The sequence below is a fragment of the Orcinus orca genome, chromosome 3 (assembly GCF_937001465.1).
Source record: "Orcinus orca chromosome 3, mOrcOrc1.1, whole genome shotgun sequence".
Lineage (NCBI taxonomy): Eukaryota > Metazoa > Chordata > Mammalia > Artiodactyla > Delphinidae > Orcinus > Orcinus orca.
In genome coordinates, this window is record NC_064561.1 from 106,893,255 (window position 1) to 106,914,644 (window position 21,390).

Below are 21,390 nucleotides of genomic sequence, written 5' to 3' on the forward strand. Positions count from 1 at the left end.
AACAAGGACCTGTAGTATAAGCTGCGCAGGCGCGAGCCGCCCGGCCGCTGTGAAGCGCGGGAGAAGCCGGAATGTCAGCTTTCCTATCGCTGTCTGGTTGTTGAAACAGGATTCTGGCCTGGGTCCGGGGCCGCCATGGGGAAGGTGAATGTGGCCAAGTTGCGTTACATGAGCCGGGATGACTTCAGGGTCCTGACCGCGGTAAGAAGTTCGCCATTTTTCCCTCTCCCCTGACCTTTTCTACCGCGCGTGCTCTTCCTCTTCCTCCAAGTTTGCTGGGAGCTGAGCGCGCTTTAGGCCCTGGTACGCGGCCGAGGTTGGGAATGGGGAAAAGACCGGACAGTCGGATTTTTCAAAAGCCTTTGTTCAGAAGCTTTTTATCTTCCCCCACGTAAAGCAAAGACCCCTCTTTTCCTTCCTATTTTGCTCCCCTTCTCCAGAGCCACATCGAATCTCTGTAGCCTGGGAAGCTTCTCTGATCCTGGGCTTCTGACCAGCTGAGAAGGGTTTAAGAATCCTGAAGAGTAATTGATAGCATTGAGTTCCCTACTCACAGATTGAGTCACATAGCGTTCCTTCAGTTTCATTCAATCCACACATACTTATCGGATATGTAGTAACCGTTTTAGAGAATTCCACGGGTTACAGGACAGACAAGACGAAGGAGGCAAATCATCAAGTAAACGCATAAATAAGGGATAATATGAAGATAATAAGTTCTATGAAGATGGTAAAGCGAATAACGGAATAGAGACCCCTCATGGTGGAGGCAGGGAGCCTGAATACTGTTTTTAAATTGTTTAGTCAGAGAAGACTGCCCGAGTGCAAGAATCTTGTCTGTTTTTATAAAGTTCCTGGTATTTGGTAGGTACTGAATAAATATTTGCTAAGTAAAAGAAAGAATGCGGGGCGGGCATAACAGCTGAATGAGAAGGAGCCGGTCCAGTGAAGTCCTTGGAAAGAATTGAAGGGAGAGGAAGCTACAGTGGTGAGTGCAAAGGCCCCAAGGCAGGAACAATTTCTGAAGACTAGAAAGGCCAGTGTGGCTGGAGCATAGTGAGCAAGAGACTGAAGAGATGGAGATGTAACTGGGAAAGGTGAGAGCCAGATCATGTGCTACAGATAGTCATGCAGGCTTGGTAAAGAATTTTGAATATATTCTAAGTATAGGGGAGCCACTGAATGTTGTTAAGCAAGGAAGTGACAAAAACGGATTTTATGGTCTTAGTCTTATAGCACAAAGATCAACACATAGATTAGGCATTTGCAGAATAAAACACATTTATTTAGGAGCTATTATTTTTTGCTTAAATAGGCATTTCTTAAGGAATAAACTATCAAATGCAAATTCAGTGTAAAATTTGGAAGACACTTCTTTCTCCTCCCATAGATTCTGAAATTCAGCCACACTTTCTCTAAATACCTACTGTCAAAAGATACCTTCCTTCTCTACTTCCTCAGCACATTAACTCACTCCTTAATGCCTCTGACAGAAATAGGGGAGTCAAGAGAATGTTAGAGGCTGGGAGAAACAGAACAAAGCATGGAAGATTAGTTAAGTTTAAAGTGTGAGGTTTTGGTTGGGACATCAAAACGATGCCAGATTTATCTTCCAAAACTTTATTTTTGCAATTCTTAAGTTCTTTTTGAAGCTCACCAAGGAATGGCCTAATTCATTAAATATTTCAGTCTCAGTTGAGTGTTACTAGTCTTGGTATCAGTGGCCACCTTTCCTTGACCATCTTCCCTTTACTTCTCTGGCACCTCCTACATCAATAATCATACTTTGACTGGCTGCCCTTACCTTTCAGTGTGAATTCCCCCCCCCCAAGTTCTGTCCCTTATCCCTCCTTTTTTTTCCATTATCTCTTGCTTAATGATCACATCCACTTTATGTATGACTTTATCTCTTACCTCCATCAAGTAATTGACGATTTTTTCCCTGTAGTTATGACTTCATTCCCAAGTGCAGATCAGCCTTTCCAATTTTCCTTAAACATCTTCATCTGAAGTACCTTCCATGAAGGACCTTCCAACACCTCAGACTCAGTGTGCTCATATCGAATTAATCAACTTTGTCTACCCCTTCACTCCTTTCCCAAACTCCATTAAAATAATAATAATTATTACTATCTTAAAGACTCTTCTTTGTTTTCACTTCACCTTTGACTCTTCATTCACTTTACCCTCCCACATCCAGTGCCAATCCCTCCCATACTAATTTCTTTAATTCTTTCCCTCCATTACCACCACCTCTTCCCTGTCCTGGCTTCTGTTTTCTCTGGCCCAGACTGTTGTCTTAGTTCTCCAATACAGCACCTCCAGTTTTTGCCTTCTCTAAACCACTTTGCATATTCCTGCTAGATTAACATCCTTAAAACAACCCTTAAATCTCCCTTGCCTAAGCATCTTCATGAGTTTCCTACTTAGTATAAAATCTAAAACTTTTGGTCTACATTTCAGGTCCTTTCATATCTTCTCATTAAATACCTTCTTAATAAATACCTGGAATATCTGTAGTTATTAAACACAAATATTTGGATGTCAATACGTATTTTGGTACATACCATATGTTAGTAACTATGTTAAGCACTCACAATTCATACTCTTGAAGTGCATATAGTATAGTAGAGAGAGAGAGAGAATATGAATATCAATGATTATATACCAAATTGTGATTTAAAATATGTCTAGAGAAGGTAATAATTATGTCTCACAATTGGTTGGGAAACTGCATGGTCAGGAAAGTTTGACGGAGAAGTTAAGTTTTTCACAAGGTTTTGGTAGACAACAGCTCTATGTTGATTATGATTGCATTTTGATTTCTTCAATTGCAGGTTGAAATGGGCATGAAGAACCATGAAATTGTTCCCTGCAGTTTGGTTGCTTCTATAGCCAGCCTTAAACATGGTGGTTGCAATAAAGTTTTAAGAGAACTAGTAAAACATAAACTTATAGCTTGGGAACGAACCAAAAGTAAGTATTTGAGGCACCGTTTGTGATTTTCCCTGTAACTGGCTTCCGCCAGAGCAGGTATTCCAAAAAGCAGGTGGAAGCTGCCAGACTAGGAAAGCACTAGACATAGAACTGACACAGTACATTTCTACCATTTTCTATTGGTCAGAGCAATCACAGGGCCCACCCAGATCCAGGAGGCTAGAGAAATAGCCTTCATTTCCTCATAGGGGATTAGCAAGTTCCAATTGCAGAAGAACAAGTGGGATTAAGATATTGTTGCTGTCTTTGGCAAGTACAGTCTGCCAAAGGACTCTAGAGCATTACCTCTCAAACCATAGTGGTGAGGGATGAGTTTCTCTTTTTCTACCTATTATGGATCCGTACCTTTATAAAATAATAAAAATAATTACTAGAAAAATAAAAAACTGACAAAATACAGGCACAAATTCCTTCTTATTAGATTGAAGACATAACATAACTTAGTCAAATTGATACAAAAATTTTTGAACCACTTAGTTTCTATAACTTGTCACAGACTAGTAACAAACATTTATAGACTGGTATCAGTCTGTAGGTTACACTTTGAGTAACACTGCTCTAGAGAAGAAATAAAAATTACAGCAAGAAATGCTAAAATTCATAAGCCTGGGTAGCTAGTGTTTTTCCAGCTAAGACTTCCCTTGTTTAAATTTTTCTCTTGACGTGATGTGACTTGATGGTACAGTGTAACTAAAATATGGTCTTTCTCATTTGATTTTTTCTAGCTGTCCAGGGCTATCGGTTGACAAATGCAGGCTATGATTACCTAGCTTTGAAAACACTTTCTTCTAGACAGGTGGTTGAGTCTGTTGGAAACCAGATGGGTGTTGGCAAAGAATCTGGTAAGTGCTGATAGTACTATTGAGTGCATTTTATTTGCTTTAGTTTATGTTTCCCCTTGAGAAAGGATTCATCTTTTCTATTTTTCTAACTAAACAGTAAATTGAAAAGTTGCTTGAAAGCAATACAGATTTTGAAATTACCCTTAGTTTAGTAAACTACTGTTTTTTCATAAGTCTATCACTGAAAGTTGTTATATCAAGAATCAGTTTTCCTCTAATAACTGAAATCTTTGGCAAATACTTTATTTGTTCTTATTTTAATATCTGATAAATTGAACATTTGTAATAATTTTTAAAAGTATCACAAGGGGGCTTCCCTGGTGGTGCAGTGGTTGGGAATCCGCCTGCAAATGCAGGGGACATGGGTTCGAGCCCTGGTCCAGGAAGTTCCCACATGCCGCAGAGCATCTAAGCCCGTGTGCCACAACTACTGAGCGTGTGCTCTAGAGACCACAAGCCACAGCTACTGAGCCTGCGTGCACAACTACTGAAGCCTGAGCACCTAGAGTCTGTGCTCCACGAGAGAAGCCACCCAAGTGAGAAGCACGTGCACTGTAACGAAGAGTAGTCCCCGCTCACCGCAACTAGAGAAAGCCCGCACGCAGCAACGAAGACCCAATGCAGCCAAAAATAATAAAATATTTTTTTTAAAAAGTATCACAAGGAAGTTATAAAAACCACACTTTCCATCACAGCAGTATGATCAACAGGGCAAAGTTAGATATGTGTAGAACCACAGAAAAAAATTCTAAAATAGCATTAAACAAATACCTATGTAGTGGTTTTTTATGTGTGGTAAAAATAAAGAACAGAGAAAGATTTTCTTTATGCCATGCTCTCTTATACACTACTTTTTGTCCTACAAAGTTCATGCTGTATAGTTACATACTTTAAACTGAGAGAGCAAAAAAATTAAAATTAGGGCTTCCCTGGTGGCGCAGTGGTTGAGAGTCCGCCTGCCGGTGCAGGGGACATGGGTTCGTGCTCCGGTCTGGGAGGATCCCACATGCCACGGAGCGTCCAGGCCTGTGAGCCATGGCCGCTGAGCCTGCGCGTCCGGAGCCTGTGCTCCGCAACGGGAGAGGCCACAACAGTAAGAGGCCCGAGTACCACAAAAAAAAAAAATTAAAATTAGAAGTAAAAGAACTATTAGGAAACCTATTCCAAAGGAGGTTGTTTTGGTACTTCATATGGTTTGTATGTCTACTATATTAATATCCAGAGTATGGTATATATTTAATAAGTAATATTAGAGTTACTAAATACGGGAGTGTGTGTGTGTAAAAATGTATAAAATGATGTAATGAAACACCTCTTTTTCCTCTTAATTTTTTTGTCCAATTTTTTTCAATTAAAAAAATGGCTTTCTTTTAATTTTTAAGAACTTCATTACTTGCAAAACAGAGTACGAGTATGGTAAAAAGTGAATCTTAACTCCTAACCCAGGTCTCCATCTCCTGTTACTACTTCCCAAAGCTATCACTATTTATTAATATTGTACATATCCTAGAAATATTCTATGTAAATACAAGTATATAATGTACTGAGGATGTATGTATATACATTCACATATCTTTTTTATCATAGGTGAAAGCAAACAGTACTTACAATTCTACACCTTGATTTTTTTCCACTTGGTGCATCCCTGACATCATTTCATATTAGTAGAGGTGTCTTTCTTGTAGTTGCCAAGTATTACAGTCTTAGAAATTAAATTATTAGAGCTAAAGTTATGCACATTAAAAATTTTGATATTACCAAATTTCCTTCCAAATTGTGTCAATTTATAATCTCACGAACATGAGAGGCTGTTTCTCTCATGAGTAATTAGGACATGTTCTAAATGTTAGTATTAAAATAGCAACTTGTTTGATAGAATATTTATGGGAAGATCTCCATTCTGATTATTATAGGATTATATTTGGATACTCAGTATTTATTCATTGAAGCAATTTAAGAATTGAACTTCACATTGTTGAAAAGAAAGAATTTTTTTTCTTTTTGGCCCTGCTGTGTGGCAATGCAGGATTAGTTCCCCGACCAGGGATCTAACCCATGTCCCCTGCAGTGGAAGCGCAGAGTCTTAACCACTGGACCACCAGACAAGTCCTATGTTGAAAAGGAAGATATTATTAATCACTGCTCGTACATGTAGGACACTAAGCAACAATTAGATGTATTCCCACTAAATGGAATTGAGCATTGAGCATCTTTGGAAGCAGTAACCTTTGACACCTTTGCATCCCTTTTTTCTTTTGTAATAGATATTAATACATGTCATCATTTTGTATTGTAATTAAAATTACAATAAAAAGAATTTTGCTGAATGGTAACTATTTCTAGTTATTAGGAAAGATAAAATTTGGAACAAATAAAACCAAAGTTAGAAAATTGGAATTGTTTAAATTTACTGGAATAAAAATATAATAATGATCCTTTTAAAATTTTGACTCTAGATATTTACATTGTTGCAAATGAAGAAGGGCAGCAATTTGCATTAAAGCTTCACAGACTGGGGAGAACCTCCTTTCGAAATCTGAAAAACAAGCGTGATTATCATAAACACAGGCATAACATGTCTTGGCTTTATTTATCTCGTCTCTCTGCCATGAAAGAATTTGCTTATATGAAGGTATTTTTAATTTTATATTTTTAACCAAACAATATGTGTAGTTAAAAGGTTGTAGTGACATGCATCAGTCTGTTGCCTCCGCATCTCCCTACTCCCAGTCCCAATCCTTAACAGTCACTTTTTAACTCTTTAGACTATTTCTGGTATTTGTTTTTCTCGTGGTTTCCTTCTACGCAAAGGTATTTTTAGCTGTTATAAATGCATAAAGGCAACTTGTATTCTACAATATTAACAAGATAGAGTAGCCTGAAATAAATAGTGATGTAATTGCCTCACAAATGTGTATGTGTGAATGTAAATCTATACCTGTCTATGCATATGTCTGTCTCTAATTGAAAACACCAGATAATTATCTTCTGTAGAAACCTTAGTCTCTCAGGTAAGTTGACTGGTATTTTTTTTCCCTCAATGGAAGAAATGTCAATTTATGAATTTGTATGTATATTAGAAATGGTAAAAATCTTTAGTTTTCAACCTTTTACCTTCCAAATTAAGTTCAACATAGATTTACTAAATATCTTTAATAATAACCAAATTAATTGTCTTCACTAATAATTTAAATTAGAAAATAACTGCATTCTTATTATTCTCTCCAGTAGGATTTATTTGTTATAACTTATCTTTTTAAAATTTTGAATTATTAAAAGTCACTCCAGTGTATGACCTGTTGTTTCTTGGGAATTTCACTTTGATGTTCTTTGAGTAGGTTATTTTAATTCATGTGCTTAAATTTTTAGTAATCCTGAGGAAAGAATCCTCTAGTCAGTATAAGTAAGTGATATCAATACCATACATGTTGTGTTTTTTGTGTTATATCAATGGTTTGTATCCTGTGATAGTAAGTAGGCAGTTTAGTAGGAATTGTTACACATTTCCCCCAAACTATATTAAGTGTCTTCTTGGAGTTTTTATATGAAGGCACAGGAATAGAGCCTGGTTGTGGATAAATATGCTTCTTAAATTTATTCTCTCTTTTCCTAAGCGAAAATAAGATAAGATTGAGCTATAACTTAAGGGTTAAGCTATGGTACAAGGGCTAGACCACTATGACAATAGTTAGAGTTGTTACATACTGTTGAGCTGCCAAAGCATGTTCAAAACCATTTGGATTTAAAAATAACAAATATATGGCCAAGCAGACAATCTTTGGGGAGAGGGAAATAGTTCAGTTCCTGTCCAAAGAAGGTAGGAAGTAGAGTAGACAGCTCTTAAAATTAACCCCGTTAATAAGCATATATTGAGTGTCAGCTGTGTGCCTACCTCTATATTAAGTATTTTGTTGGGGGAGGTGAACAGCGGATACCAAAGAAATAACGAGTGCAGTGTGTGTCTTAAAGTTGGAAAGATAACATGAACACACCTAAAACAGAACAGTTTAAATGTCAAATTATATGTTGAGTTTAGACAATCTTCTGTAGAGTAGAATGATCGATGAAGGAGGTTTCATAAGTGAGTGGGAGTTGAGTAGAGTAATGGAGTTGCATATGATTTGTCTGTAAGGAAAAGACAATAAGACAGTGTACTTTGCAAAGGAACCAGAATGGCAAAGACATGAATATTCGTGTGAGCCCTGTGTGTATGGGGACAGTCACTAAGGTGACTGTCTTGATCACACTCCAGAGTGTTTATTGGACAGAGTATTGAGAGAACTAGGACTGGATAAGTGGATTAAAGAGTTTTGAAAACTAGGAAAAGTTATTCAGACTGAAGTCAATATTTACAGCCATTGTAGTTTTTTTTAAATGGAGTATTGACGCAAGCATCTTAGTTGGTATTGGTACACTGAAGAAAGGTTTGGTGTGGTAGCAAGAACTAGAACCACTGTTGGCATGATTCAGGTATCAATGACAAAGGCCCTGTCACATAATAGATTTATATTGTATTTTGTGGTCTGAAGAAAAAGTCAGTGCTGTATAAACTGAAATGCCTAATATATTGGAATATTTCATTTCCTGATATGCCAGAAGACAGAATATTTCCTAAATCACAATTTATTTCCATTTGAATTTTTTAAGCACACTCCCAGTAAATGACAGAAACTTACAAAATAGAAGATATACATATTGTAAGAGACGAAACTTCTTGAAGGCAGAGACATTTTCACACTCATTTTTGTAACCCTAGCACAGTGTATAATATTTAGTAAATGTTCAGTAAATGAATGTTTGGTAAAAAAGTGAATTACAGGGGCTTCCCTGGTGGCGCAGTGGTTGAGAGTCGGCCTGCCGATGCAGGGGACACGGGTTCGTGCCCTGGTCCGGGAAGATCCCACATGCCGCGGAGCGGCTGGACCCGTGAGCCATGGCCGCTGAGCCTGCGCGTCCGGAGCCTGTGCTCCGCAACGGGAGAGGCCACAACCATGAGAGGCCCGCGTACCGCAAAAAAAAAAAGTGAATTACAAAAACTGGTTTACAATGTTGTTTTTATGTACAGCTCATTCTGTGCAGTGAATAAACCATGCATAAATAATCATGTGTTAACTGTAATTTTGTAAAGGCTTACATGTTTTTTTTCTGGTTGTGGACAGGTACACTTAATTTTATTGTTCCCTAAAAATTAATGACCTTTTCATTACTTTTTACCTGTTTTGCTATATTTTAGGCATTGTATGAAAGGAAATTTCCAGTTCCAAAGCCAGTTGATTATAATCGCCATGCAGTGGTCATGGAACTCATAAAAGGCTATCCTCTGTAAGTATAATTCTTGGAACCTTCAGTCCTAATAAATAATTATAAGGTTCAATTTTAAAAAATATTTTTTTTTTGTAAATGGAATATTGCTTCTGGGAGGTTAGAAATTAACATAAAGTAGTAGACTTAAAGGCAAATTGAAAATTCAGTTTCATTCTGACAATATGGATTTTACCACAATTTTTTTTTTTTTTTTTTTTTTTTTTTGGCGGTATGCGGCCCTCTTATTGTTGTGGCCTCTCCCATTGCGGAGCACAGGCTCCGGATGCGCAGGCCCAGCGGCCATGGCTTACGGGCCCAGCCGCTCCGCGGCATGCGGGATCCTCCCGGACCGGGGCACGAACCGGTATCCCCTGCATCGGCAGGTGGACTCTCAACCACTGCGCCACCAGGGAAGCCCGACAATATGGATTTTATACTCTCTGACTCAGTCAGTAAATAAACAGTCTAGTATGTGCCAAGCGCTGTTCTAGGCTCCCCAGTAAACAAAACAAAGTCCCTGCCCTCATAGAGCTTACTTTCTGATGGAAGGAAACTTGCAGGAAATAGCTAAACAAGGAAATATTTGATACATCAGATGGTGGTAAATGCCATGCATAAAAATAAAGTGGGGTAAGGGGGACAGGAAGTGTTGAGGTGGGTGGGTGTAGGAGGCTGCTATTTTACATGGAGTGACCTGGAAAAGTCTCCTTGATAAGGGGATTTTTTGAGCAGAATCCTGAAAGGAGAGAGGAAATCATGCAGATATCTAGGAACATTTCAGGCAGAGGCAAGAGCAAATGCGTAAATCCTGGAATGGGAGTATGCCTGCATGTTCAGGAAACAGAAGGCCACTGTGGCTGGAGCTGAGTGAATAAGGGGAGAAATTGTAAATGATGAGATCACAGAGGCAGCAGACGATTTGTAAGCCATTGCAAGGATGTTCTATTTATTTATTTTGGTGGGGAGGATATATTTGACATATAACATTCAGTAACTTTAAGGTTGATTTGATACATTTATATTTCCTAATGTGATTGCCATTGTAGCAATAGTATAAGGACTATTTTGATTGACACAAGAAGCCACTGGAGGATTTGTTTGTTTGTTTTTTTTTTTGGTGGCAGTGAAAACTCCAGGTCCTAACCACTGGACTGCCAAGGAACTCCCTGCCATTGGAGGATTTTGAATTAAGAAGAGACATGATCTGACTAATGTTTTAATGGTATCACTCTGACTGCTGTATTGAAAATAGACTGAAAGGAGACTAGGACAGGATTAGGAAGAAAGGTTAGGAAATTATTGTAATAATGCAAGCAAGAGATGATAGTAGTTTAGATCAGAGTGGTAGATGTGAAGGTGATGAAAAGTGGTCAGATTTTGGATATGTTTTACAGTCAGGGCCTACATGATTTGTTTGGGATTGTATTGATATAAAGGAAGGGGCAGGTAAGGATAACACCAAGATCTGGGGCCTGAATAATTGGAGGGATAAAGTTGCCATTTACAGAAATGGGAAAGACTGCAGAAAGACAGTTTGGAGTTAGAGGGTGGGGCAGAATCAGAGATTCAGTTTGGGACATGGTAAGTTAGAGATGCCCAGAAGCTCAGAGAAGTCTAGATTGAAGTCTGTGTATGAGCCTGTATGAGATCACCAAGAATGGTTAAGATAATAGGTCTTAAGATTAACCTTTGAGGAGCTCCAAAATTTATACGTCAGGGAAAAGCTGAAGAACTAGCTAAAAAAACTAAGAAGGAATGATCAGTGCAGAAAGAGGACAGCCTGAAGAGTTAGTGTACCAAGGGTCAAGTGAAAGGAGCTGCTTCAAGGAGGGGGAAGAGGTTAACTGACAGACCAGATAATGATGAAAGTGGAGAATTGACCATTGGATATAGCAACATGTAAGTCATTCGTAGTTTTGACGAGAGCTATTTCATTGGAACAAGGTTGAATGAAAGCTTGCTTGAAATGGGCTCATTAGAGTGCTCATTGAATTGGAGAAAGCACAAGTAGAGGAGTTTGGCTGTTAAGATGAAAGAAAGAATGTGGTGTACTGGGAAGAAGATACAGAATTGAATGGGTTGTGTCTTTTTTTTTTTTTTTAAAGCTGTTATATCTGCATGCTGATAGGATTGAAGAGAAAACTGCTAGGGAGGCATGATGAAATGGAAATAATATTTAAATGTAAATACACACATACTTGCTTTCATTAAAATCATAAATGAGGACAAATAACCATTTTCACACTTAACACTTTCAGATGTCAGATACACCACGTTGAAGATCCTGCATCAGTATATGATGAAGCTATGGAACTAATTGTTAAACTTGCAAATCATGGGCTGATTCATGGAGATTTCAATGAATTCAATCTCATTTTGGATAAAGATGACCACATCACCATGATCGATTTTCCACAGATGGTTTCAACTTCTCATACCAATGCTGAATGGTATATTCTGGATGTAACTGTGTTTATGTGTGATGCAGTCATCTTTTATTTATTAATAATTTTTCAGCTTTGTCATACTGTCATTGGGGTTAATAACTGGTTTGAAGTGGCTGATGTTAAGAGTCTAAAAATTGGGATGTCAAAATGCTCTGATTTTCCCCCTAAGAATTTTTCTTACTCCTCGGTATTTTAAAACTGAAAAAAAATGCACTTTGATACAGTTTTTAAAACCTATTCATTAAAATAATGCTGTATATTAGAAATCTGAAGAAACTGTCTACTTTTATAAATCATCAAAAGAATTTGAATTACTCTTGTAACCTGACAGACTTGCAAAAGTCAAACTTTCTCAGCCATGGAACTCTTTATTCAAACAAATGTTTAGGTGGAAGCCCAATTTTTAAAACAAAAGCCTGCTCAGAAGAAGTAGGGACATGGAAGGAGGAACCCTAGAACCACATCCTCTCTGCCTTTCCCCTTTTCTCTCTGCTTCATGGTTGCCTCCAAGAGGGCTTCACCAGGCATAATTTAATAATTTTTTATGGCCTTGATGAAAGTTACGGTTTTGTACTGAACTCAGTTACCAGACTGGTAATATCTCTCATGTTGTTTTTAGCTTTTATTTTGATAAGAGCAAGGAATTCACGTAAAACCTCATCCCTGACACAGGGCAGAATCACTTCATATACTGTGATAATCTTATTTCTCATATTACTTGACCATTTAAACAGCCAAATTGTGAAATATGACAGGATATTTTCCTTTATGTGTTTGTATTCTATGATGCAGTTGAGTGTAATCAAATTAAGATTGAGTATTTTTTTTCTCCTGTTCTCTCAATTCCATGTCATCCTGTCTCTTAATTCTCCCTTTCTGGAAACCTTCTAGAGAATTCAATCTGTTCTGGCTGCTTTATGGTAGCCTAAAAAGCAACCTGATATTCAGAGGTCCTTCTACTCTCAGTCCAGATTAACATGTCTCCAGATAACTATTTATAAGCCACAGCATTAGTTATATCCTATAGATGTTTACTGCATATTAGCTAATGGGTAATAAAGATAATATAAACATAACATTAGTCCCCAAACTTTTTCTTATGAGTCACTAGTTTATTTTTGTCTTCACCTTTCCCAGTTGACTAGAGGTTCTAGTGAACATAGCTGAAGCTGATGGGAACTATAATCAGACAGACTGGAAACTAGAGAGGGAAAGTAGAAATCTGCCCCCAAACTGCAGGCCCTTATCTTTTTTTCTGGGATTCATATATATGTCTCACAGTATGGGAAAACCTTGAGTTTTCTAACCATAAGAACTGTATGCCGTTGACAGCTTATAGTCCTTGTTCCTGGGCTTTTAGTTTTTCAAACACCAGCAGCTGATTTGTTTCTTTTTTCTTTTGAGTAACATCCTTTTCTCTTTCATGTAACAACAAGAATGTCATAACAAGGATGTTGTCTTTGGCTAATAAGGAAAAAGATGAGCAACAAAGGCTATATAAAAAATGATTCTTGCTTTTGCAGGTATTTTGACAGAGATGTTAAATGCATCAGAGATTTCTTCATGAAACGTTTCAGCTATGAAAGTGAGCTTTTCCCAACCTTTAGTGATATCAGGTTTGTATACTATGTTGCATAAAATGATAGAATTCTGAATACCAGATTTATTTAGTTCTAAAAGTTAACACTTTCATCTAAAAAATTTTCATTATTATTGTTGTTCAGTATCATTGCTATATAATATACAAATGAAACTTAAAAACTATGCCTACCTGTGGTCCATTAACCTTACTGAATTTGGAGGAGGAACCTACTTAGTTTCTTATAAATTCGAGAACGCTTATTCAATATAGGATGCTATGTGAATAACCCATTTTTAAGGAATCAAGCCAAGTGTTTATCAGAAATTGTGTTTTTCCTTTATTCACTATAGGAGCTATATTTAATTGATTCATGGAACATAATTATATGTAAATTCTCACAGCCAAATGTTCTCATTTTGTATACGTAGTTAAGATATTGTTTTCTGATTTGGGATGATTGACATAACTTAAAATCTTTAGCCTCCTCTGAAAGTTAATTTATTAAGTCAGTATCAACTGAAGTTTCTGTAACTTTTCTACTAATATCTGTTGCTCTTCACAGTCATTTTATTCCTTTTTTTTTTTTAAGATTCATTATTTATTTTTGGCTGCATCGGGTCTTAGTTGCAGCACACAGGATCTTTGCTGAGGCATAAGGGATCTTTCCTTGTGGCGTGCAGGCTTCTCTCTAGTTGTGCCGTGCGGGTTTTCTCTTCTCTAGTTGTGGTGCTCAGTCTCCAGGGCATGTGGGCTCTGTAGTTGAGGCGCACGGGTTCCAGAGCGTGTGGGCTCTATAGTTTGCCACACACAGGCTCTCTGGTTGAGGCATGAGAGCTCAGTAGTTGTGGCGTGCGGGCTTAGTTGCCCTGCGGCATGTGGGATCTTACTTCCCTGACCAGGGACTGAACCCACATCCCCTGCATTGTAAGGCAGATTCTCTACCACTGGACCACCAGGGAAGTCCCTCACAGTCATTTTATTCTTAGATGACAACCAGCTATGTCCTTGACATTTGTGTAGTTAAGTGATTTAAGTATTACCTTTTAGGCAGAGAAAAACCTTTAAAATATATAAACTGTTAAACTCATTTGAGAGTCGTAATTTATCAGAACACTAAATACTTAATTCATGTCAGGTGGATTTTTTTCTCGCTCTCTAAATGCATAACATTCTTTTCTTTTCCTAGGAGGGAGGACTCTCTTGATGTAGAGGTTTCTGCCAGCGGCTACACAAAGGAAATGCAGGCAGATGATGAACTACTTCATCCAGTAGGTCCAGATGATAAAAGTATTGAAACAGAGGAGGGATCTGAATTCTCATTTTCTGATGAAGAGATATCAGAAAAAGCAAAGGACTGTAGATCAGATATTGAAAGTGTACAGAACTCTATAGGTGAATCAGTTGACTGCTGTTACAGATCATCTGGAGACCTTGAACAAATAAAGGAAGACAGTTTGTCAGAGGACAGTGCTGATGCACATAGTTTTGAAATGACTGAATTCAATCAGCCTTTAGAAGAAATAAAAGGGCAGGTTGTTACAAACAGTTCTGTAACTGAGTTTTCTGAGGAGAATAGCAGAACTGAACATGACACCAGGCAAGATGATAAGACAGGTCAAGGTGGAATCCTCATGGGCTCTGAGGAGTATGAAGATGAGTGCCCTCATGTGATTGCCTTGTCATCAGTAAACAAAGAATTAAGGCCTTTCAGGTATAGACTTCTGTTGGTTGGTTTTTTACTTTAATCTGGAGACCTAGACTTTGATTCTGGTAAATGAATGTTTTTGTCAAATGACATGACAGCTATATTCTGCATCATCATGTGCAAAATGAAAGCAAATAACTCTTTTATAGTTAAAATTCAAATAACCCTCTACAATTGACTTATCCTAGACAGCCTATTTATTCAATTTTAAGCAGTTCTGCTTTCAAATTCAAACTGATTACTTTCAAATAGTTAATAAGATCTCTTGATAAGTTGATGAGGTTTTAGATGGGTGAATTATTTGTATTTTTTAATAATTATTCATCTAATGTATGTTTGGTTAATGTATAGTCCAATAAACATGTAGTAAGTGTGCTCTCTTAAAATATCTACTTACAGTGAATTTTCCCTCATGCTTTGAACCTTCTGTACTTATTTGTTAATGTACAATTAAAATTACTGTTATGTTATTTTTCTTTTAAGATTTTTTTTTTGGACAAATATTAGTGAATCAGCCTCAGCTTAGATTAGCAAAAGATCTAAAATTTAACTTTTAGATTTAGGGTAGTTTGATGAAATATGGCTTTATGTATTTCAAAGTAGTAATATGATATAAATTAAGCATAATTAACTATTAAAAATTAACTAAATTTTGATTTTAATTTTAGAGATGAAGAAAATATGGAAGATACTAATCAACATAGAACAAGAACTCTGAGTGTTACTTCTGTGGGCAGTGTGTTAAGCTGTTCAACAATTCCTCCGGTAACTATTCATTCAACGTTTCCCAGGTGTTTATTAGCACTACTAATAAACACTATTAGCACTACTGTGGACAGATTATTAAGCTTAGGCGCTCTGAGGATTAGATGATGTACAGGACCACCTTGGCCATTTGGACTTCACATGTTGATAGTATAAAATTGATAACAAGTGCAAATTTAGTAAATAGAGAGGGTTCACTTCACTTTTAGCTGGAACGATCAGAACTTTCAGGGAAAACACAGCATGTAAGTTGGCTTGAATTTAAAATATGAAAATCATAGAAATTTAAATCCAAGGGGGACTTCGTAGATTCTCATGTGATCTTGTCCCTGCATTTTAACAATTAGGAAATTGAGGCCCAGACAAGTTACATGACTTTGCTCAAGATTACTCAGCTAGTGACAGCACTGCACCTCAAATGTGAAAATGCACGAGCTTCGCTAGCTAGCTTGTTCTTAAATTTTGAAAGAGGAAAATAGGTAATTGTAAAACTTTCAGTGTCTCAAGCTTTTGTTGGACATTTAGCAACAAATGTCCAAAAGAATTTCATAAAGGACATTTTCTGGACAGGATAATGAACGTATAGTCCAGCTCCTACCGATGAGCTTTTATGCCTGCCGGCCATTTCTCCTGGTTACCCGGAAGGAAGAATCAGTTTGTTTCCTTTGCAGATTTTAAGCAGAGATAAAATTACATAATTGGTGTGGTAGGTTTTTTCCTTCTGGTTGAAGGTACTAAGTTGAATACCATTGAAACTAGTTTTTAGTGATAACTTTACTTAAAATGAGCAAAAGAAGAAAGTCAGTTTAGAAGGTAGAAAGGAGGAAATCAAATTATTATTTAGAAAGTGAATTCACAGGGAAAGAACTTTGTTTTTTCCTGAACTTCTCATTTTTTAAGTTCAGATATATTGTTAACAAGTTAAAATGTACACCCTGTGGAGGGTAATATGGACATTTACAAAATTAAATCAGTTATCAAAAAATAAGCTAAAAATAACAGTACTCTGTTTTATTAATATAGTACACTTTTAGTAGTACTGGTATCTTTACTCAATAATAGAAACATTTGGAACTTGTGAGACCAAAATAAAAGAATAAAATTCTGTAAACGCACTGATTTTATATACTCTTCTGATGGCCTCATAATTTACCTGATTTTCTGAACATAAAATTTAAGTCTGTGAAATCTTTGAAACATCTTTTAATTATGATGGAAGATAATATCTCCCTTTAAGTATTATCACCTGTCTTGGTTAAGAATTTCTCTCACTTTATGATTGCCTGTCCATTCTTGGCTTTGATATTTTTCTGTACTTATTGAGATATATTCACCCTCCTTTCTTTGACTTTATCAGATTCAAAACATAAGTGCATTTATATCTAATTGTTGGATTGGCCAAAAAGTTCATTAGGGTTTTCCTGTAAGATGTTACAGAAAAACCCGAATGAACTTTTTGGCCAACCCAATACAGTATTGTAAAATTGGCAATTGCATGTAAAGAAAAGTTAGATTACTCCTGCTACTTTCTTAAATTCTAAGTTATGCTCTTTTCTGTATATAAAGATGATGACACTAACATTGTCTTTAGGTCTTGTCTTTATGCCATTTAACTTACAGCTAACAGAAGGAACTTATATTTCAAATGGGGTCAAGCCTATAATAAACTGGATTATAAAATACAGATTTGCCTTTAGTCTAAGGGGGGAAAAGATCTCTCTAGCCAGCTTAATCAAAAAGGTTTCCCTCTAATCATTGGAAACAAATTGACCGTGTTAACTTCTAATTCTTTTTGGAATTTGGTCATACTATTTTCCTTGAGGTCGTATTCCATTTTTTTTAAAGGGTCAGGAGAAAACAAACTGTTTTATTACCTTCGTTAATTTGATGATTGTTGTTTTCGTGTCTGCAAAACTAAAAGATTTGCTCTGTGTTCTTTGAAATTGTAAAATCTGTTTTCCTCTTTAAAATACTTTTATAGTTCCCTATTTATTGGCAAAGTTGCCATTTATGAATGCTGTTCTTTCTCATATGTAACAGAATTAAATTCCAGCTAAACATTAAGGTATATTGATTTTAAAAAAATACATACATGGCCACCATCAATAGCAACAAACAACAAAACAATAACAAAGTACATGATTTTCATTCATTTTTTTCATGTACTCCTTGAAATAATACAGAAGTACAGTTGACCCTTGAACAACACTGGTTTGAATATGTGGGGTTTTTTAATAGTAAATGCTACAGTACTCTATGATCTGTGGTTGGTTGAATCCGCAGGTGCAGAGGAACCTCTGATACAGATGGCTGACTCTAAGTTATACTCAGATTTTTGACTGCACAGTGGGTCAATGCCCCTAACACCCTCATTGTTCAAGGATCAACTGTATTTTATTTCGCATTTCATCATTTTTTTAAAAAAATATACTAGTGTGGATTTTTCTCCCACTTTTTAACATGAAAATTATTAACCTTGTAGGATTTGTAAATTGTTCTGAATTAGGAGGTATATGCATAGTGATTCCTTACCTCCTTATTTTCTTTAGCTGCTTGATATGATTATCTTATGGTCTCATTGAAGTAAAGAACGAAGGGGAAGTTCAAGCAGAATATTTAGAAAATAAATTGATTTTTTTTTTCTTGGAACTATCCCAGAGGCCTCTGTCTGAACTCCCCTAGTTTAAATGTGGTGCATGTTCTACTGTTGTCTCAGTCTCCTGTTGGGTACCTTCTTTCCTAGTTTTATCTCTTTTCCTTACTGAGTTTACTTCTTTATGTGGCAGAATGGATTTTAGTAGTTTTTTGAGTGAGTTTGGGTGGGGGAGAGGACTTTTTATTACTAAAAATGTCTTTTTATCATGTCCTCACACCTGATTGAGAATTTAAGTATTAGAGTTGTGGTTTGGAAATAATTGACCTTCAGAATTCTGAAGGTATTGCTTTGTTCTCTTGGTGATAGTTAAGATGATGCTGATCTGATTCAGGTTTCTGGTCTCCTGCTGGGGTGAGGAGGCTGTGATAGTTGCCTGGCTTCCTAGGGTAGAGAGAAGTCCTAGAGGCCAGTCACTCATGTGTTAAACTTTCAGCCAATCTTAATGCTTTCAGTAATGAAATTTCTGGGATAGCAACCAGGTGCTTCTAAGACTCTGGCCTTCCTGGAACTGCATCTCCTGGGATATCAGCCTCTGCAGGAACTTGCATTTTTATTCTTCTGTTTCGCTTTATCTTCTTTTACTTTTCCTCCCACTGAGAATCATTAGACTAAAATAAAGAGGGATAACTTGTTAAAGCCTGTCTGCCTAACTATGTAAAATATCTGAAGTCTGCATTTAACTTATCTGATCCAGAGTTTTATATTACACATATACAGTCCAAGAAACAGTGCGTTAGGCAGACTGGTTTTTCTAGCTCCTTTTTACCTCTCAAATCCATTAATCTTTAATTTTTAAACTTGACAGATTTTTAATAAATGCTTCTTTGCACCTAGCATGGGGTGGAGCATATTAAGAAGAGACCCTTGCTTCAACCCTTTCAGCGTTCACTCTTTTTTTAGGAGAGGTTGGATGATGCAAGATTATACACAATTAAACAGGCTGCTTCAGAGGAAAAAAAAATTATGTGAACAGAATATTCAGATTTTATTCTTCATCTTGTAAGTCATTTGACATTGGCAGCCTGTGTCTTAAGTGATAAGAAATAATTTGAATTTATGATCATTCACCGTGTGAAAACATACTGTTTCTCCCAGAAACTGTATGAGGACTTTTCCATGAGTAACTGCTGCCATCAGGTCATCTCTACACCTGAAGTTATGAAGGCACTCTTGTGTATATTTGACCAGTAGTAAATGCTTTCAAACATAATTTTCCACTACAAAACCATGCCTCCTTTTACCTAGAAAGCAAAGGAATAAGCAGGTTGTTTTGGTTTTGTTTGTTTGTTTTTGTTTTCTTTCCATCTTGTTGGGTTTGGGTTTGGGGGTTATGGTTGGTTGGTTTTTCCCAGTTTTCCTGATAGACACTAGGTGGCACTATGATGATTTGTTATTTAAAGAAATGTGACTATTCACCACTATGTGCTACTTTTTGCTGTAATCTGTGTTTCTGTTAGGAATTTAATTCCTCCTATTTTATAACAGTTTGGTGTTTTCTCTTATTGCTGTTTAATATAGTACTGTCAGTGTTTGGAATTTTTTAAAACTCATGCTTTTAACAGAAATTTGAAAAATATTAGCAGTGTAAATCTTTGTTTTATTGAATGTTTACTCCTTATCAAAATGTTCCATTTAAAAAAAAAAGAAAAAAAAAATGTTCCATTATCAGTGATACTAATTCATGAAATCTTTCCAGGAATTGGTGAAACAGAAGGTGAAGCGTCAGTTGACAAAACAGCAAAAATCAGCTGTGAGACGACGATTACAGAAAGGAGAAGCAAATATATTTACAAAGCAACGGAGAGAAAACATGCAAAATATTAAATCAAGTTTGGAAGCAGCTAGCTTTTGGGGAGAGTAATATATTTAAGAAGTTGAATATTTTTCAAAAAGTTACTATGATCCCTTTTTAAGCCACCTTTAGTATTTTTTGGACCAAGGCAGATATATATATATAAATAGATAAGTAAACCCTCTTTCATCAATAAATTTGACTCATTCAGTACATGTCTTCTAAAGAATAACTATAGTAATTCTGCTAAAGCAACCCAGTTTTCCAAGTAATTTTTTGTTAGGAATATTTGAGTTTTTTGTTTTTTGTTTTCAGTACGCGGGCCTCTCACTGTTGTGGCCTCTCCCGTTGTGGAGCACAGGCTCCGGATGCGCAGGCCCAGCGGCCATGGCTCACAGGCCCAGCCGCTCCGCGGCATATGGGATCTTCCCGGACCGGGGAACGAACCTGTGTTCCCTGCATCGGCAGGCGGACTCAACCACTGCGCCACCAGGGAAGCCCTTGAGTATTTTTTAAAATCGAAATATCACTGTTTTTGCCTGGTTTTGTTCTCTACCACAAACAGGTAGATTGCTTGGTTTCATATTCCAGCTTTTCCACTTACTAGTGGAAACAACCTTAGGCAAGTGTTATTTCTCTCTCCCTCTTTCTCCTTCTCTGCCTCAGTTTTCTTAGTGTTAAAATTGGATTTATAACTACTTTGTAGCCTTGTTGTGAGGATTATATGAGACAGTGCACAGAAAGCACTTAGAACAATGTCTAGCACTTTAAAGTGTAGCTGTTGGAATGGTAATTACAATGATGTTTATCTTTCAGAAAATCTGCTAACGACTTGGTTGCATTTTATTTAGCCACAGGAAGAATTCACTGCCATATATTTTTTTAGTCTCTTGTATTAAGGGTAAACCAGCTATGTCTCCTTTTATTTTCTGCTACTTAAATTGGTAATGTGGTCATGGGAACAGAAATTTGAGATAGTCATACCATGATTTTTACAGTTTCCAGTTTTTATGCAGCCTGAACAGAAGTAGAAGACTTAAGGGTGGGGGGAAGTAGAAGGGATGAGAAGTGAACAGTTCTTTCTGATATTCTTAACTGGGTGGGTCAAGAACATATTTCATGTCAAAGATAACAAATATAGTTGACCCTTGAACAACGTGGGTTTGAACTTCGAGGGTCCACTATACACAGATGTTTTTTCAATAAATACATACTACAGTACTGCGTGATCTGAGGTTGGCGGAATCTGTGGATGCGCGAGGGCTGATTGTAAAGTTATAGGTGGATTTTCAACTGGATT

The 21,390-nt window shown here is 36.8% G+C and overlaps 2 protein-coding genes across 2 annotated transcripts in view; both read left to right on the forward strand.

Annotated features, from left to right (window-relative positions):
* The window catches only part of LIX1 (limb and CNS expressed 1), a 999,195-nt gene that overhangs the window by 920,825 nt on the left and 56,980 nt on the right, over positions 1–21,390 (forward strand). The gene's annotated exons all lie outside the window — the stretch shown is intronic.
* Positions 28–21,311, forward strand: RIOK2 (RIO kinase 2). The gene is made up of 10 exons (XM_004263508.4): positions 28–201; positions 2,838–2,976; positions 3,723–3,839; positions 6,296–6,471; positions 9,073–9,161; positions 11,402–11,593; positions 13,114–13,206; positions 14,359–14,883; positions 15,546–15,642; positions 19,995–21,311. The coding sequence occupies exons 1-10, from the start codon at positions 136–138 to the stop codon at positions 20,157–20,159; spliced, it is 1,659 nt and encodes a 552-aa protein (XP_004263556.1). The 5' UTR covers positions 28–135; the 3' UTR covers positions 20,160–21,311.

Excerpts from the sequence above, each read along its gene's own strand:
- RIOK2 (XM_004263508.4), top strand. The coding sequence starts at position 136 with ATGGGGAAGGTGAATGTGGCCAAGTTGCGTTACATGAGCCGGGATGAC. Across the intron at positions 6,472-9,072 it reads AAGAATTTGCTTATATGAAG|GCATTGTATGAAAGGAAATT; the intron begins GTATTTTTAATT and ends GCTATATTTTAG. Across the intron at positions 9,162-11,401 it reads CTCATAAAAGGCTATCCTCT|ATGTCAGATACACCACGTTG; the intron begins GTAAGTATAATT and ends TAACACTTTCAG.